General features: G+C 46.1%; 1 protein-coding gene and 1 pseudogene across 1 annotated transcript; both read left to right on the forward strand.

The window, feature by feature from the left end:
* Positions 1-1,950: 1,950 nt before the first annotated feature.
* Positions 1,951-18,033, forward strand: SEC61A1 (SEC61 translocon subunit alpha 1). Its single transcript, XM_059706785.1, has 12 exons — positions 1,951-2,115; positions 2,368-2,435; positions 5,085-5,150; positions 5,241-5,319; positions 6,269-6,400; positions 10,797-10,906; positions 11,191-11,344; positions 12,856-13,016; positions 14,296-14,493; positions 14,775-14,966; positions 15,312-15,388; positions 16,068-18,033. The coding sequence occupies exons 1-12, from the start codon at positions 2,109-2,111 to the stop codon at positions 16,252-16,254; spliced, it is 1,431 nt and encodes a 476-aa protein (XP_059562768.1). The 5' UTR covers positions 1,951-2,108; the 3' UTR covers positions 16,255-18,033.
* Positions 6,407-7,878, forward strand: LOC132239836 (chromobox protein homolog 1-like; annotated as a pseudogene).
* Positions 18,034-18,252: the final 219 nt, after the last annotated feature.

Here is an 18,252-nt window from a genome sequence, read left to right on the forward strand (position 1 = left end):
GCTAGTGATTCTCCTAAAGCAATTTGTGTTTTGTTAGCCACAGTCCCTTCGGTAACACAGGCCAAATTATGTCATCAATGTTTCTCAGATGTCACTACAACAGAATGCCCATTTTCTATATCCTAAAACTGTTAGTACAAACCAGTGAGTTTATATTAAAAATGTATATTAACTAATTGTAACATATAGCACAATTACTATGAGACTGTTTACCATGAAGTACTTCAATATTCTCACCATCAGTTTGGTGCAGGGTGTATAGACATCAGCTCTGGTCTATCCACTGAATTTAGTCCAAGGGCTGCCAGTCTTAGCTTCTGGTCAAAACTCCAGATCATCAGTGGGTCCTGAAGGAAAGATGGGGCTGCATTTCAGAAGCAACTCTAGAAGAGTAGTCCATGCTTAATTTTTGGGTGGGGGATGGGTATCAAGGGACGTCACATCTGAGCCCTTTACTGAAGTTACCTACCTGCCTTCTATAGTAATTTGAATTTTCCACATCCCTGGATTAGGTTTTGAAAAAAAGACTTCCACAGTATGATGGTTTCCAGAGGGGAATGGGAGTGGGGTTAATAAAGAGTAAAGAGGGGCAAAGATATGGTGATGGAAGACGACCTGGCTTGGAGTGGTGGGCACACAATGCAATATACAGATCATGTATCACAGAAATGTAGACTTAAAACCTATATCTTATTAACTAATGTCACCCCAACAAATTTTAAAAAGGAAAACAGAAAAAAAAGAAGAAAAAAGATCTGTTAAATCTTTAAAAAAAAAAAAAAAAAAAGACTTCCTGTCCTACAAAAATCCTGAAAAGTGATTTACAAGTCCTGGCTACCTGCTAGAAATGAGAGGAAAGGGAAAAATAGCAAAAGCAATCCCTAAATTATTATTGCCAAAATACAGCATCTTGTCACAGCTGTACCTCCGACTTCTGCTGGTCCAGGTCAGGATTTGGCTCCCTAAAATCTTCACTAATCCCCAGCCAGTGGCGCCCACCGCCTCCTCAGGCAATGCTCACAGTAGTCTCTTCCTTTTAATTTACATGTTACCCTTGATCACAGACGCATCGAAAATAAATCCCAACTCCCGTCTAGCATCCTTTGACCCACCCATTGGTCCACGAACACTAAACCTTATGACTTTCCTTCACATGGCCAGACAGGCTTCTGTCCCCATAGATCTTAAGCAGCCACACCATGTCATCCTCACTACGCTTTCCTCAACCGGGAGCACCCTCCGTCCTCCCTCCTCGCCGGAATCCGTCTGCGTGGGGCACAAAAGCAACTGAGCCACTCAAGGAGACCTTCCTGGACCCCCTGGTGCGCCGGACCGTTTCCTCGGCGGCCCCCGCTCTCCTAGGACCGCCTGTCTCTCCGCGCACTCATCCTATTCGTCCTCAGAGGGCAGGGGCTGGGCAGAAGTCACTTCCGGCCCAGGACAGGCCCCGGAGTTTGCTAAATAACTCGGCTAACGAGGGTGTTGGGCCGCCGTGCCGAGCACCTACTAGGAGCCGGAACTGGTCAGCGCTGGGACGCAGTCTGCTCAAAGGAGCTTACAGTCTATTCGCTAATTCAAAAGCTGTAAATGCGGTGAAAAGCAAATAAGTGACCCGGACTCCGCCTCGCTCAGAGCCGAGGGAGCAGGAAGCGTCTACCATTGGCCTCAGTTTTCCACCAAACAGCACCGCCTCTGCCTCCTGAGCTGCGACAAGCCCTCCCTTCCCCACGCGCTCTCGCGTAACCAAGTCCATTTAGCCACACACTCCCAGTCCCGGCGTGCCCCGCGCCGCTCTTCGCGGCCCCGCCCCGCCGGCTGAGCATCCTCTTCCGGACAGGCCCCGAGGGCCCCGCTGCATGCCGGGAGTTGAAGTCTCCGCGGAGGCGGCGCGGCGCCGGGGCCAGCTCTCAGCGCGTGGCAGGAAGCGGAAGCGGCCTACGGCCTGCACCGGGTCCCGGCTCCGCCCCGCTCCACTCATCCCAGTGCTATCACTGACGTGTCTCTCGGCGGAGGAGCTGCACCCGGTTGCTGGCTGAGCCGCGGGCAGCGTCGCCTCGCGCGGAGCGGAGTGGAGCCTAAGCAGGACCCGGAGTGGAGCAGCCGCCGCCATGGCGAGTGAGTCCCTGGGGGCAGCCCCGGTTGCGCCGGGATGGAACACAGACCCCCTTTCCTCTCACCGGTCCGGGCAGGTGCCCGCCCACCAGGCCTGCCCGGATCCCAGGCCCTCGGGATTCCCACGAGTTCTGGTACTCGGTCTGCTCCCCTGCCCTCTGCCCCCTGCCCCAACACAAGCTGGGCGGAAGGCTTACCCGGGTAGCGCGAAAGGTTCTCCGAGCCCTAATTCTTCTTTTGTGTTTTCCGTCAAAGTCAAGTTTCTGGAAGTCATCAAGCCCTTCTGTGTCATCTTGCCGGAAATCCAGAAGCCCGAGCGAAAGGTAAGTCCCCGATCGCTGTCAAGGAGGCTTCGTGGAACTCGGGATGCTTGAAGTTTACTGTACAATTAAAAATGGCTTCAACACGCCAATGGAAACTCTCTCCCTCCCCTTCCCCCTGGAGTATGGTCGTGTGTACTCCTGAGCTTTGTCCGAAGGTGACCTCCTCGTGTGGGAATTTCCACCTAAGGCATCGTGCTTTATTCGGAGCATCCTTTGTGGGTGTTACTCCGGGGAGCAGAGCCTCGAGTTTGCCCTGTGCCAGAAATTGCCCCTGGCAGGGAACGAGTAAGGCCTCGAAAGCCCGGGGACCCTCAGGCTGGGTGTCCCTTCCCGCTTCACCTCCGGCAGGAGCAGATGCAGGTGGGGTTTTTTCTGGGAGAAGCTCTTTGTAGCCAGCTGCTAAGAGGAGCTAAAAGCAGTCGCTTTACTCCGACCGAAACTTTTTACGTAGGCTGCCGCATCACCTGAGAGTGAAGGCATTTTGTGACCCTGCTTTTTACAGCAGGTGCATTAAAACGTGGAAAAAAATACAAGTGTAGACTTCTACTGCGACTTTCTCAGGGTTTCTGCTGCTACCTGGGTGGCTACAGGCCTAGGTAGTGAGTGTTGCCAATGTAAGTAAAGCTGTGATTGGGCTCGTAAAGAACAGGAATATATTTTGTCTTCACATTCTTTTCCGACTGTTGTTCATGCATTCACATATGTGTACTTGACATCAACATGGACACTTGGGTTCTTGGAGTGCCTTGTCTTTTGTGTGTGTGGTCTTTGTTTTGTCTAAATGCCCCACATAGGTATTGCCTTTGATGGGCTAATAGGCAAAGCCCTTCCCCTGTCACCCCCACCCCTACCCCACCCCACCCCACCCCCAGCATGGTAGAAAGGGCATGGCTCTGGAGGCAGGCAATCCTGGGACCCACCCTTCCCACAACCACGTACTAGCCGAGTGACATTCATTGGCCTTGTAGCTTACGTGTGATAGATGGAGCAGTGAAAATATGTGCAAGATACAGCAGTGGCTTCAAAAGGGGTTAACTCTGGAAGTTGTGATTTCTGATGGTGGTTTTGCAGGAAGAATCGAAGTTTTCTTAAAGTGAGGGAGAGGAATTTCAGGCATAAAGAATGCGTAATGTGCAAAGGCAATGAAGACAAGCAGGTTGGAACACAAAGGGTAGGTGGGAAGCAATAGGAGCCAGACATTAGAAGCTTGCCTTGAAAGTAGGGTAGAGGATTGGAGTGGTTTAGAGGCTTTTGCAATAGAGAGTGATCTACGGGAGTGGGCTAGGAGGTAAGGCTAGATTTAGGAGCTGTTTAAAAGGTAGAGTGGACAAGACTTGAATAAACAGCTTTTGATGCTTTGCTGTTCAATTTGGCTGCATCCATGAAAGACTTGGTTATTAACAAATGAGGAGTCTTGTAAAAATTGTCCACTCTTTTTTCCTATAAAAAATCATTTCAGCCCTGGCCAGGTGGCTCAGTTGGTTGGAGTGTTGTCCCACACACCAAAAGGTTTCAGGTTAGATCCTGGTCAGGGAGCATATGGGAAGCAACTGACCCGACCCAACCGACTGATATTTCTCTTCCACTTCGATCCTCCCTCTCTCCCTCCCCCCCCCTCTTTCTCTCTTTCTCCCCACTTTTTTCCTACCCTCCCTTCCTCTTTCCTTCCCTCCTTCCCTCCCTCTCTAGGAATTAATGGAAACATATCCTCATGTGAGGATTAAAAAAAGTCATTTCAAAGAACAAGTTTTGTTTACTTAATACTGTCACTCACAAGGCATTTCCACATAAAGATCCTTATTCTGCACAATATTACTGTGTTTTTTAAGCCTTTTAAAGCTATTCTTGCAGTATAGGCAGCAAGTACTAACAAAGACACTGAGTTTTAGAAGCAGAAGACCCAGAAGAATTCCCACTCTACTGCTTAGCACCAGAGGCGCCTTGGGCAGGGCATCTAAACTTTTCTAATGGTTCTTCGTAGTCATCTGTAAAATGCTTCTGAAATGTAAACCTATCCTGCTTACATACCTGAAGAGATGTGAAAAGTCTTAGATGCTACTAGCAGTTAGTGAGTGGGTTAAACCTGCAACTCTCCTTGCTCTCCTGCCCTATATTGTTTATTACATTGTTTTATCCTTAATTCATAGAAAGTATACTACGTATTAAACAATCACAAATTCCAAATTGGCTGACTCCAAAATAACAAGATTTCGTCAGTTACAAAACCCTTTCAAGTGAATGATGATAGCTCATATATTGTAAAGGCTTGTCTGGTTTAGGAATCTCTATTGCAACATTTTTTGATCTTGGACTTGATCCTAAACTGTTTATTCTAATGGTTAAGAGCACATGAATTGGACTCAAACTCATTCAGCTATGGGTCTCAGGAGAAAACTCAGTTTTCTCATTGTTAAATAAAAATAGGATCTATGTAGTTCAAGGGTCCAATGAGATGATGCATATAAAGGTCTTTGCATATAGAGAGCCTGCAGTACATGTACTTGTATTTTGACATTAATGTTTGGTACATGGTTTCGGAGTACAAGGCTTACCTTTCTGATGAACAGAAAAGGGGTCTAATCTGAGTCGATTTCTATTAATTTGCTTATGAAAATAACTTCTTGCCTTATTTCTTTCTCTTCTACATAGATCCAGTTTAAGGAGAAAGTGCTATGGACCGCTATTACCCTCTTTATTTTCTTGGTGTGCTGCCAGGTAAGCCCGATTTCCCGTTCCTGTATGGAGGTGGGGGTCAGAGGGGGCTGGAGACATGTGCTGACTCCTTTTCTCTATGCTTGTTTCCAGATCCCCCTGTTTGGCATCATGTCTTCAGATTCTGCCGACCCTTTCTATTGGATAAGAGTGATCCTAGCTTCTAATAGAGGTAGAGCTCTGTCTCTCTGCACCTCTTTCTGTATAATGTGGGCTTGACTGACCTTCTTTAGTTAAATTACAGGCTTTGGCTTTATGTGGAGCTCAGAGAGTGTTTGGGAAGAATGTCAGTGTGCTGTGCTGAGTAGCCTTAGTAAATGCCGAATTCAGCATCAAGGCATGTCATCATATTCAGAATTACATAGGAATGCAGTATAAAACCTGTAATAACAAGATTGAGTATGTCGTAGAAAATAGGAAAAACTAGAATGTTTTTTAAACAACTGAAATAATGATATTTCTACCTGTCTTTCTTGTGTTTTGATAACCTTTAGAATATGTAATTTGTTTCTCAGCTGCATCTTTTTCATATCTATAGGTTACATCATTATATGTATCAAAATATGTAACAGTGTTTTATACACTTTAATTTCCTTAGGGGGGGGATTTTGAATGTTTATGTCAGTACCACTTTTGATTAACCTATTTTTTTAAATATAATATAGTTCAAATAAAGTTTCAAATCAGTTGAAAGTATTTTAGCATAATGGAAGTAGAAGTTTATTCACAACTAGATACAATTGTATAGGCATCCTTTTCAGACTCTGGAATTATTTGAATGTTAATCCTTTTTATTACCTGAGAAAGAGACAAACCTTTCTTATCTCTGTAAAACCAGAATGAATCTGTTTATGGTGAATTTAAATGTAGCTATCTGTTTAAAAGCCACGTGACTTTGGAAACAGAATAAGATGTGGTCTGGCCGACTGAATAGAATGAATTGAATTATACTGTAATTGTTGATATTTTGGGGTTATTTTCTAAATTAAATGCTGCTAGCAAACTGAAGCACACTAGTTTTGTGTAAGGGGTACACAGTCAGATTTTGCTCATTCATTTTCTTAATAATATGTTGCCTTTCCGAGCAAATATGGGCTGTGTTTTGCCTCCCCTGTCCTCAGGCACATTGATGGAGCTGGGTATCTCTCCCATTGTCACCTCCGGCCTCATCATGCAGCTCTTGGCTGGCGCCAAAATAATTGAAGTTGGTGACACCCCAAAAGACCGAGCCCTCTTCAATGGAGCCCAGAAGTGTAAGTGAGATTTTCAGTGATGTTCAAATGTCCATAGTTGAGAATTTGAATTTGCTATAAAGTTTGGGGCATCAAAACAGTTTTTCCTTTGTACCGTGTAACTTCCTTGGCCCACCAATCCTGCAGGTGCTCCATGGCCTGTGTTAGCAAGAAAGCACTTCTCAGGCAGGGCCATTGGCTGGGGCCTGTGATACGCTGCTTCAGTGAGGGCCTCAAATGTGGCCACTTGGGCACCACTCCTCCAGCTGCCCAACACCATGTGCCAGTAGTGCGGCCCGAATTCCCCTTGTGCTTTTGGGCACTGCTCTGAGCGGTGTGTCACCCTTTAAACCAGAGTACTGGTGGGCTCTATGGGGAAAAAACAAAACAAGGAGAAAGTGGAGGTGGTGCAAGAAGAGAAGGGAGAGGAATATAGTGGGTAAAGCGCTCAGCCATTGAGAGGTAATGGCAAAGGTGGGGTACCTGCTCAAGTGGAAGGGGTTCTCAGATGAAGGCAACGCACGGGAGCCAGAAGAGAACCTGGATTGCCCCAACCTCACAGCTGAGTTTCTATCGTCACGGAAAACAGCATATGAGACAGAGAAGTCAGAGGGAGGCAAGTGCAAAGCTAACTCTGATTCTGAAGCTAAGGGAGAGGAGAACAAATGGAAGAAGAAAGAAGAGTCCAAAGCGCCAAGGCTTTGCCTGGGCTTTGGAGCCGGAGTACATTAGAGCTGCAGAGTCCAGTGGAGAACTCATGTTGGATGAGGCTGACCTGGTCCCGGCCAAAGAAGCCACTGTCTACTGCCCCCAGGTTGTCATATCCTTCTGTGCTCATGTGACATTCCTACTCCTCAGAAGATGGTGACAAAAAACTCTGCTGGGACCAGCCCCTGTCACATCTGACTGTGGGTTTCAGGTGGGGAGGGGAAGAGTTCTACGTGGCTTGAGAAGATGTCCTTTGAAGAGCCAGTCTAGTTTCTGTGCCCTACAGCAGCCCAGTGCTTTAAAGCTGTTCCATGCTATACAGTGTGCACACCCATCCCAGTGGAGGGGAAGAAAGATCAGTGTTTTGAGGCAACCCATTCTGCACTTTGGGGAGAAAAGCAAAGGGCCTTCTATGAAGGAAAAAAAACTTACAAGCCAACGTGTTCCCAATAAAGAACTAAACCCGCCAAAACCGGTTTGGCTCAGTGGATAGAGCGTCGGCCTGCGGACTGAAAGGTCCCAGGTTCAATTCCGGTCAAGGGCATGTACCTGGGTTGCAGGCACATCCCCAGTGGGGGATGTGCAGGAGGCGGCTGATCGATGTTTCTCTCTCATCGATGTTTCTAACTCTCTATCTCTCTCCCTTCCTCTCTGTAAAAAATCAATAAAATAAAAAAAAATAAAAAAGAACTAAGCCCATTGATGAGTTAGTTACAAAGCTGCCATTTTGGGGATGGAAACTGGTTGAGAAGGGAAAGTCTTTCATTGAAGCATATACATAGTTAGATTATCCATCAAAACCACTTGGCTGAGGTATTTGGCGAGGGGAAGAAGGTAGCATAAGAGGTGGGTTTTTTTGTTTTGGAGTTTTTTCTTACTGGTTTTAGAGAGGGAGCAGGGAAGGAGAGAGAGAAAGACATTGATTTGTTCCACTTACTTATTCATTCATTGGTTGCTTCTTGAATGTGCCCTGACCGGCGATCGAACCCATAATCTTGGCATATTGGGATGATACTCTGACCAACGGAGCTACCCAGCCAGAGTGTCTCTCTGTTTTTTAATGTTAAACTATGAAACCATTAGTGGCAGGGTTCAGTCACTGAGCACAAGTTCATCAAGTCACTTTAAGAGTTGGATTATTTCAAAAGTCCTGGTCTCAGGAGAAGATTAAACTTTCATACTGGGACAGTGGTTCACTTTAGAGCACAAAACAAAATAAAAGTTCTTTTTTTTATTGATTTTTTACAGAGAGGAAGGGAGAGAGATAGAGAGTTAGAAACATCGATGAGAGAGAAACATTGATCAGCCGCCTCCTGCACACCTCCTAACTGGGGATGTGCCTGCAACCAAGGTACATGCCCTTGACTGGAATCGAACCTGGGACCTTTCAGTCCGCAGGCTGACACTCTATTCACTGAGCCAAACTGGTCAGGGCAAAAATTCTTTTTTAATCCTAAGAATTAACTAATACCCAAAATGCTGTCTTGACTTAATGAGATCCATCAGTTCTTGACATTATCTAGACCTGCATCTAGAACTTCATTGTAAATCTTTTTAGACGTCTGTTAAGTGTTTGTGAAAATTGTGTTTAAATGTAAACTTCATACTACATTGTCAGTTTCTTATTAATACTACATAGATTTATAATCCCTAACAAAAGACAGAAAGAAAGCGCTCTGGGAGAGGCATGGTGCAAGGTACTTGGATGGGCTGGACAAGGCAGGTGGGAGGATGTCCATTGCCCCAAGGCTGCACGGTTGAGTGGAAGGAGCAGGGCTTGGCGGTCTCCCTCCCCCAGCCGATCGATGTCCGTACCACTTAGGAGGAGGTGATGTGTTCTTCAGAGTTATTGTAGGAATTCAGTAGAATAACGTTTGTAAACACCCTCAGTGCCTGGCACTTATTAGGTATTTGGCAGATACTGTTTTTCTTCTGGGAGTTTAAAAAGATTCAACTCAGGGGAAAGTTGATTCTCCCAACCACGTTCTACTATTTACTAGCTTATGACTTTGGACAGAGTTAGGTGACAGCTATGACAGCTTTTACATCTCAGTTTCTTCATCTGGAAAAAATGGGATTAACAATAGTTACTTCGTAGCAAATTAGTGTCACTAGTAACAATGACCAGTCATCAGAGTGATCCATGTTTAGCCTCTGACTGAACTGAAATGTATTAATTAGGAAGTGATATTTACAGTTTTCTATCCAGCCATATTTTCTTCCACACCAGAAGAAATCTTTTTAACTTAGTAGGTTAAATAATTGAGCAAAAAATACCAATGTAATTTAAACTTGTCAGTTTTAGACATAAATTAGAATTTTAAAATATATACATGAATTATTTTTAAGCACAGATTGTCTGTTTTATCTTTGGTCTTGACAATTTTTTAAATTTCTTCTGCTTAGAGAATTCAGTTTCATTGAGCAGTTCTTTAAAAGTCAAATGAAAATTACATATGATGGGTACTCTGGAGCATAATTTTATTTTACTAATTAGGTTTGACAAACTAACGAGAAAAGCTTGAAACCCGTGCCCTTACTTAGAGATTCATCTAGTAATGTGGAACCAGTAAAAATGTGTTGATTCCATTTTGCCTGACAATGAAGTATGATGATAGAAGACACGCGGATAGTCCACACCAAGCAAAGCTCCCATTAGGCCAAGAGAGCTTGTGGCAGAGGGAACGGAACAAGTGACCAAGTTACTGATGGCATTGTGAGGTTTTTCCTTTTAAAAAACCACATACATCACATACAAACTGGGAACCCCTTTATCCCAGAGCTCATCCTCCTTGTTCTGGACTCAGACCTGGATGATAAGCTTGCAGAGGTGGCCCAGGCATGTCGTTCAGCTCAGGAGCTCTCCACAACCCAAGCAATCTGATCGGAGTGTGGATGCTGGGGGGTAGTGACATCACCAAATCCTGTGCCTCGGGATACTGTCTTTAGTCGATTTTGCTCCTTGGCTTGTCTTCCATAGAACAGATTTGTCATGTTCCAGCTCTTCCTTCCCGTCTCCGAAGGGAAAGTGAATTTAGGAGGTGAAATGTAGGCGCTCGCCTGCTTCTGTTAATAGGCATTTGAGTTATTGTGTGCTTTGACAGTGTAACTTTCGGGTGTTTCTTGGACCAGGCTCCTTGAGGCAGTATCAGTATACAGATAAAAATAGATGTTTTTATTGGTTTGAGAGAAAGAGAGAAACAGTGATATGAGAGAGAAACATCCATCTGTTGCCTCCCCCATGCACCCTGACTGGGGATCGAACCCAAAACCTGGGCATGTGCCCCGACTGGGAATTGAACTGGCAACCTTATGGTGCTCAGGACAACGCTCAACAACTGAGCCACGCCCTAACCGGTTTGGCTCAGTGGATAGTGTCGGCCTGCAGACTGAAGGGTCCCAGGTTCGATTCCGGTCAAGGGCATGTACCTTGGTTGCGGGCCCATCCCCAGTTGGGGGCGTGCAGGAGGCAGCTGATCAATGTTTCTCTCTCATCGATGTTTCTGACTCTCTATCTCTTTCTCTTCTCTGTAAAAAATCAATCAAATATATTTTAAAAAACAACAACTGAGCCACACCAGCCAGGGCAGCAGTATCAGTATGATTCATCTTTGTTCTTGGTGCTTTGTACAGAGTAGATGTTCAATAACTGTTTCCTCTATGACTGTAATATCCCACTTTGAGAACATAGTTTTCTTTTGATTTCTAGTATTTGGCATGATCATTACCATTGGCCAGTCTATTGTGTATGTGATGACGGGAATGTATGGGGACCCTTCTGAAATGGGTGCTGGAATCTGCCTGTTAATCACCATCCAGGTAATTGTTATGCTGACATTCTCCCCTTCTGAGTAGCTCCTCACACTCACTCAGACTTCCCAAATAGCAACCCTGAACCATGCCTAAAATAAACTTCTAGGGAGAAGGAGCCAAGCACCTGTGTTGGCCTCTCTACACTCAACAGAGGAAGGCCCTGCTGTCTGTTGTCTACTCGGCCTTCAGCATTTATATCAGAGAAGCCCCTTGCTAAGGGAGGAAAGAGCCACACCTGCAGGGAACTGGAATGCAGTCTATTTGGGTTTCTTTTATTTTTTAATTTACAGCTTTTTGTTGCTGGCTTAATTGTCCTACTTTTGGATGAACTTCTGCAAAAAGGGTATGGCCTCGGCTCTGGAATCTCCCTCTTTATTGCCACTAACATCTGTGAGACCATCGTGTGGAAAGCGTTCAGCCCCACCACTGTCAACACTGGCCGAGGTAAGCACCCTGGGCTCCCCTAGGGACAGGGGTCGGTGAAAAGTATGGACATGTGCAAAGCAGAAGACCAAAGTTCCCGTTCCAAAGAAGAAGCAGCAGCTCCGTTTTAGGTACATTTCTTCTGATACATAACTTACATATTCCATGTCAGAGTATTGCACAATTGTTGACCATGCCAGAGTACAGAATCCTGCCTCTTACCTTCTAGCCAAGTGTGGACTTCTTGGCAAGGATGAGCAGCACTGATTGAAGCAGTCTTCTGATGGACATGTAGGTCATTTCCAGTTTGGGTTGTTGGTGCAACAGAAACAGTGAACAGCCTCATACATTCATGTTTCTGTATGTTGGCAGTTGCTTTCAGTGAATACATTTCTAAAAATGAAATCACTGAACCAACCAATGCACTTGGTCATGCAGGAAGCAACTTTCTGTAAGAGGCCTGAACTTGGCGTTCACTTCCTGGCTGTTCCTATTAGGAGTAGATAAGTGGTTTGGGGCAAATCCCTCTACCTCCCAGACTCAGTTGCCAGGATGAAATGAGAAATAACATGAAATGGTCCAGGAATAGGCAGCAGGAGAAGCAGCAGATGGTTCCACCATCATGTGTAAGAAACACGAGGAAAGTGCCCTCGTGGGGCAGTATGCAGGCGCCCTTCACAGTGCTGATATCAGGACCCTCCACCTGCCCACAGAGCACAGCTCTGAACGTGGCACTGGCTCCCTGCAGGAGGCGAGACTTTCATTGTGGGAGAGTTACACTGTCCTCAGAGGACATAGAGTAATACAGTGCTCCTGCTTCTTTCTTTAGCTGGGGGTTTAACTTCAGTAAGTTTCTTGAAATTTTATAAGCTTTCTAAGCCTTATGAATGCCCCAGCTCCCCAACTTCCCCTCACTTGGCTCTGCTGCCTAATCCTCAGGCCATGTACCCATTCTTGCTCTTGATTCCTTCAGTCCCTCGGTAAGCTGCTCTGCTTCCTGGCTCTTTCAGCGCCCTTTCCTATGGGGTGTATATGGCTGGATCAGGCTGTGTGTTGGGCAAGCATGTTGTCCTTTCTGCTTGATCGTCAATGTAAGGAGCCAAGAAGTCAAGCCCATCTCTCCCCCCCCCCCCCCCCCCCCCCTGTCAGAGGCAGCCTGCACTTCAAAGCTGGGGATGCTCTACTGCCCGGGGTTTTCCAGGGAAATGAATGGGCAGCTCCGAGCCACTCCAGTGTAGGACCTCTTCAGCTGGAGTTCAGCCGGTCCTGCTTTTGTGGTTTTATAATTGATCATCATTCCACACATCTGGTGGCCTTTGACTCACATGCCAATGAAATGAGAACTCAAAAGCGTAGACAAGCCCCTTTCTGCAGGTCGAAATCTCTACTGAAGAAATAGGAATGAGGGAGGAGAAAATGCCACTCTACCCTGTGGTTATGGAATGGGCACCAGGAATCTTAAAACTAATTCTGTTTTCCTCTCTGAGAAGCCGTTTGTCTCCTTACCACGTGTGTTCCTCCTTTACCAACAGGGATGGAGTTTGAAGGTGCCATCATTGCACTGTTTCATCTGCTGGCCACACGGACTGACAAGGTCCGAGCCCTTCGAGAGGCCTTCTACCGCCAGAACCTCCCCAACCTCATGAATCTGATTGCCACCATCTTTGTCTTTGCAGTGGTCATCTATTTCCAGGTGCGTCCAGACCCACCACAGGGAGATCAGATGGTCCGGTTTAAGTTTTGGAATGTCTTGGTGTGTGCACCCTCACCCGCACCCAGGGTGGTGTACATCACCGTATAGTATTGAAGTGGTGGGATGGCATCTGAAAGGAGCAGGTTTCCATGGGTGCTGGTCAGGTGTGTTCCATTGAGTCGTGGGGACCTGCCTGAACTAGACAAAACTGAGGCAGATGCCGCGTTTCTGAGATGATGCTCCTTTGGGCGCAGCAACAGATAAAGAAGATACATCTTTAAGTTCCTAGTTAAAGAGAAGTGAAAAGTCTTCAAGCTCTAAAGCTTCATCGCCATCTTACCCAATGTTTGTAGAGTGTTTGTAGGTAATGTCATTCTGGAAAATTTCAAATTATTAGTCTGTGCCACTTGCTTGTGAATAAGAGACCTGAGCTGTCAGTTGCTTTTCTGTAGTTGGATTAGTTTTTGTATTTTTTCATCAGCCCCTTTGTATTCTGACAGTTACTGAAGAGAAGGGATGGCAGTGGAAAAGACAGCTTAGTGCTTACAGGAAGGTCATTATACCACCAAGTGCTTTTTCTAGGACCAGACAGTCTGTTCCTTCAGCTGAGACTTACTCAGATGCCTGATTACTAAGCTTTAGTGCACCATAAGCTTGGTGTGGATATTTGTAGTTAGGCCATTAAGTTTTTTTTTTATTTTAAAGCCTCTATATTCTGAATCCTGTTCGAGGCACTGGGAGTTTGTAAAAATAATATAAAAGAAAACCTTTCTATTCTCCAAGGGTTTCAGAGGGAGAAGCTATATTCACAGAAAAGCTTAGCTTTTCTGCTTATGATTTAAAACATCATAAAAGACTGCTCTGGGGTGTGGTGGCCTTGTCGTGAGGCCCCTGTAAGAGCACAGGTAAGGCAACACCAAGAGAACCACTGTTCAGACTTACTGGGCATGTGACCTTCAGGCTGTTTTATGGTCCACATTGATGCAGATGTAATGTGATGGACTTTGGGTTGCTTGTTTGTTTGTTTTTTTGTGTTTTTTTGTTTTTTTGTTTATTTTTGACAGAAATGGGATTATTCCACTGTGCTGGGCTTTGGTGCATTTGTTAAGCCTTCCTTTCTGGGGACCCTCAGTTAAAGTGGCCCCAAGTGCAGTGATGGGTCAGGAAAGGACATGTGAGCCCTGGAACCAATGTAGGTCCAGCCACCCCCAGCTGGGCTGTGTCTGTGCAGAACCCGGAATGAGGCAGTGAGGGTGCTCTGCTTTGTTTGGCTTCTCAGGGCTTCCGAGTGGACCTGCCCATCAAGTCGGCTCGTTACCGAGGCCAGTACAACACCTACCCTATCAAGCTTTTCTACACCTCCAACATCCCCATCATCCTGCAGTCCGCCCTGGTGTCCAACCTATACGTCATCTCCCAGATGTTGTCAGCCCGCTTCAGTGGCAACCTGCTGGTCAGCCTGCTGGGCACCTGGTCTGTAAGTATGGCTGCTTGAAGAAATCCGTTTGAATGCTGTGGCTAGTTACAGTGGGGTGCATCCATGTGTCTTCCTTGTGACCAAACATTTTACCCAAAGATATTTTCTAACCATGCCTTTTACCAATCCAGCACAGTAACTTTTCTTTTCAGTAAGAAAATGGCACTGTGGACACTTGAGCAAAATTGTGTTCCTTTCCATCTGCTCAGAGCTACTTTTGTCCTTATGCTAAGGTATAAAGAAACAGCACTCACAGGCTTTCTGTCTATTCTTCCTTCCAGGATACATCTTCTGGGGGCCCAGCACGTGCTTATCCGGTCGGTGGCCTTTGCTATTACCTGTCCCCTCCAGAATCTTTTGGCTCCGTTTTAGAAGACCCCGTCCATGCCGTTGTATACATAGTGTTCATGCTGGGCTCGTGTGCATTCTTCTCCAAAACATGGATCGAGGTCTCAGGCTCCTCTGCCAAAGATGTAAGTATAAGTTACAATTTAATTAAACCAGGAAACAGGAGCTCTCGCATGTCCCTGGTGTAAGTGGTCTGTGAATACCTGCAGCCGCTTCCTCCTCATTAGGCCGAAGTGTTTATGGCCATAGACGAGCCCAGGGGTAAATTAATGCTCACTTGGGGAGGTGGAGCCAAACTAAAACTAGACTTTGTCATACGACTTCTCTGGAGCAGTTTTTAAATTATCTGTATAAATATTACCAGGATGCTAAAGAAGGAAACCTGTGTTTAGAGCCACTATGAAATGTCTACCTGCCTCTCAATTTCAAACTTAAAATTGAACATTGTCTTCTCTTCGGGCATCATGCAGGTTGCAAAGCAGCTGAAGGAGCAGCAGATGGTGATGAGGGGCCACCGAGAGACTTCCATGGTCCATGAGCTCAATCGGTGAGGCTGGCCCTCGGTCCTAGTGGTTTTCTCATAATTATAGTTTTCTTACACATCAAGCATGTTGATAGGGCTTAGAGATTTCTGGTTAATTAAATCTTATCCAGGTTAGAAAAGGTCCCTGTGTCCACAAGAAAATCAGCATTGCCAATTTCAGATTGTCTTTCGATCCCTAGCAGGGACAGTAGACAATTTTGTTCACGCTTTTTTTGTTGTTGTTGTTCACTCTCTTAATGAGAATTCTCTGAAGACTCCAGATTTATAGCACATTGTTCAGGAGAAATAAAATGCAAGCCACATAAGAACTCTTAAATTTTCTAGTAGTCACATTTAAAAAGTAAAAATTTGTAATTAATGTAAGGAAAATCATTAGCTATTTTATGTTCTTGCCTTCAAAATCTAGTGTGACAACTTTAATATCTCAACTTGGACTAGCCATATTTCACTAGCCACATGTGGCTTGAGTGTCCACTTACTGGATAGCAGCCCTAGTCTAGACCTAATGGTATGTGAGCAGTTATAAAGTTTGATATAAAGTTTCAAGGAGGTAACGGAATGACCTCTACAGGAGTTAAGTTCCTAAATCAGAGGTAAGTAGGCAGGTAGCCTGAGTCAGGAGTGGGCCACACTACAGGTATTTATGTGGTGACACCTTGCTGACTCATCTCCTCCTCCCCAGGTACATCCCCACTGCTGCTGCTTTCGGGGGGCTGTGTATTGGGGCCCTCTCCGTCCTGGCTGACTTCCTGGGTGCCATCGGATCTGGAACTGGGATCCTGCTCGCGGTCACAATCATCTACCAGTACTTTGAAATCTTTGTAAAGGAGCAGAGCGAGGTTGGCAGCATGGGGGCCCTTCTGTTCTGAGCCATGTCTCCCCTGGACCAGGAAGAGGCCATGCTCTGGAGTTGCCAAGGAAAGGAGCAACGAATCCAGCACGGGGTACTGCTATGGCATGTGGACCTTTAATTTTTTTTTTTAATTTCATATTCTTTCATTCCACTTTGTAAAGTGCTAGAAATTTCCAATTTGAAATTTTGCTTTCTATTCTGGCATTGGCAAAATAACCATAGAAGTGAGGTTTTATTCACCTGAAGGCCAGAGGTTGGGAGGATAAATGACTGTACTCATGTGTCCATGTAACCTTTGTTTTAACCTTTGCACCTTCTCAGTGCCGTAGGCGGCTGCAGTGGTCCCAGCTGTTCCCTACAAGGGAATAACTTATTGGTTAGAAGCACAAACATTGTTGAAAGGACTGCATTTCACTGTGGTAGTAGGTGTGAGGCTGGGAGCAGACTATGTTTTCTGGTAGATGTGGGAGACTCAGCATGTCCCCTCATGGTCAGGGGTAGGAACGGCTACTTAAAACTTGTTCTCTGGACGACACAATTGTCTTCTCTTTTAAAAGTAGTTTTTAAAAGAGGGATGAATTTCCTGGCAGACACTTTTGGGCTATCTTTTTATCCTCACCTGAGGATATGTTTATTGATTTTTAGAGAGAGAGAAACATCCATCTGTTGCCTCCCGTAAATGCTCCAACTGGGTATCAAACCCACAACCTATTTGATGTACCGGACAATGCTCCAACCTACTGAGCCACCAGCTGGGATTCTTTAGCTTATAAAGTTGTGCGTGGCCAAGCTAGGCACACATTGTGATGTGGATCCCTGAAGTGATGTCTGTCCTGTTCTTCCAGTTGTCACTGGACCTGGTCCCCGTGGTTCCTTCACTCCCCACTCAGCCCTAGGCAGGGGCACTGTGGCAGGTGCTCAGACGTGGAGAGACAGTGACTTACGTGGTGTTCACAAGCACCACTCTTCTCCCTCGGCTTCCCGGGAAAGAAGGGCTTTGACCTGAGGTCTGTGATGTGGTTAGGGTCAGAGAGCTGTGCGTTGCTTTAATGTTTGATAAAAGACTCGCTGTTATGTGTAAAATAAGTTTTGTTTGCAATAACAGGTGATCGAGATCTTAGGAATTGGAGCGTTTTTTAAGGCCTTTAGGGAGGTCCCTCTCAAGGACAAGTGCCTGGCGGTGCTGGGCAGCAGGGACAGCGAGTAAGGCACTGCAGGCCTGTGGGATTCTTGCTGGAGGGCGCCCCAGTTCTCAGAGCGGAGAGCAATGTCCCTCCAGCAGCAGGTACACACTGGCTTCCGAAGCACAGAGAGGTGGTCATGAGTCAGTAGACGTGGCAAACTTGTCACCCGAATCAGGAGGGCTCCCAGGAGTTCTCACTGCCAGTGCAATCAAAAACCAGACTGACCAAGGGACAAGAAGTAACTTGCTTAAAATGACCCGGCAAGTCAGCCACAGAACCACGATGGGCCTGTCCTCCACCCCCAGTCCAGGGCATACCACCATGTCACACGCGGCCTTGTCAGACCCAGTCCTGAGCTGAGACCTCCGCTGCACTTGGTCACCTCGGCCCCACCCATGGGAGTCCTGCAGCCTCGAGCAGGAGCCCCGCAGCCCTGCCTGCAGCCTGTAATCATCAGTGGGGCCCTGTGGGGCTCAGGCTGAGGCTCTGGTTAATGACCACAGTGGGTCGGGGCTGACCTCAGCTTCCATGGACTGTCACTGTGGACGCCAAAACGGCATAACTGAGATAAGGTGAAAAAGTAACAAATAAAGCCAACGTTTTACAAGCCATTTGTTCATGCTCTTTTGGTTTTCAATACCCTTTTATTCCCCAGAAGGCCTGTGGGAGAAGACAGCTGAGGCTTGGTTGGGTCCTGATTTTTTTTTTTTTTTAATACATTTTTATTGACTTCAGAGAGGAAGGGAAAGGGAGAGATAGAAACATCAGTGATGAGAGAGAATCACTGATTGGCTGCCTCCTGCATGCACCCCACCGGGGATCGAGCCCGC

The sequence above is a fragment of the Myotis daubentonii genome, chromosome 8 (genome assembly GCF_963259705.1).
Source record: "Myotis daubentonii chromosome 8, mMyoDau2.1, whole genome shotgun sequence".
Lineage (NCBI taxonomy): Eukaryota > Metazoa > Chordata > Mammalia > Chiroptera > Vespertilionidae > Myotis > Myotis daubentonii.

What these genes read in the sequence shown, in the direction of transcription:
- SEC61A1 (XM_059706785.1), top strand. An exon ending in TCCAGAAGCCCGAGCGAAAG is followed by an intron (nt 2,436 to 5,084) that starts GTAAGTCCCCGA and finishes TCTTCTACATAG; the next exon opens with ATCCAGTTTAAGGAGAAAGT. An exon ending in CTTCAATGGAGCCCAGAAGT is followed by an intron (nt 6,401 to 10,796) that starts GTAAGTGAGATT and finishes TTTGATTTCTAG; the next exon opens with TATTTGGCATGATCATTACC.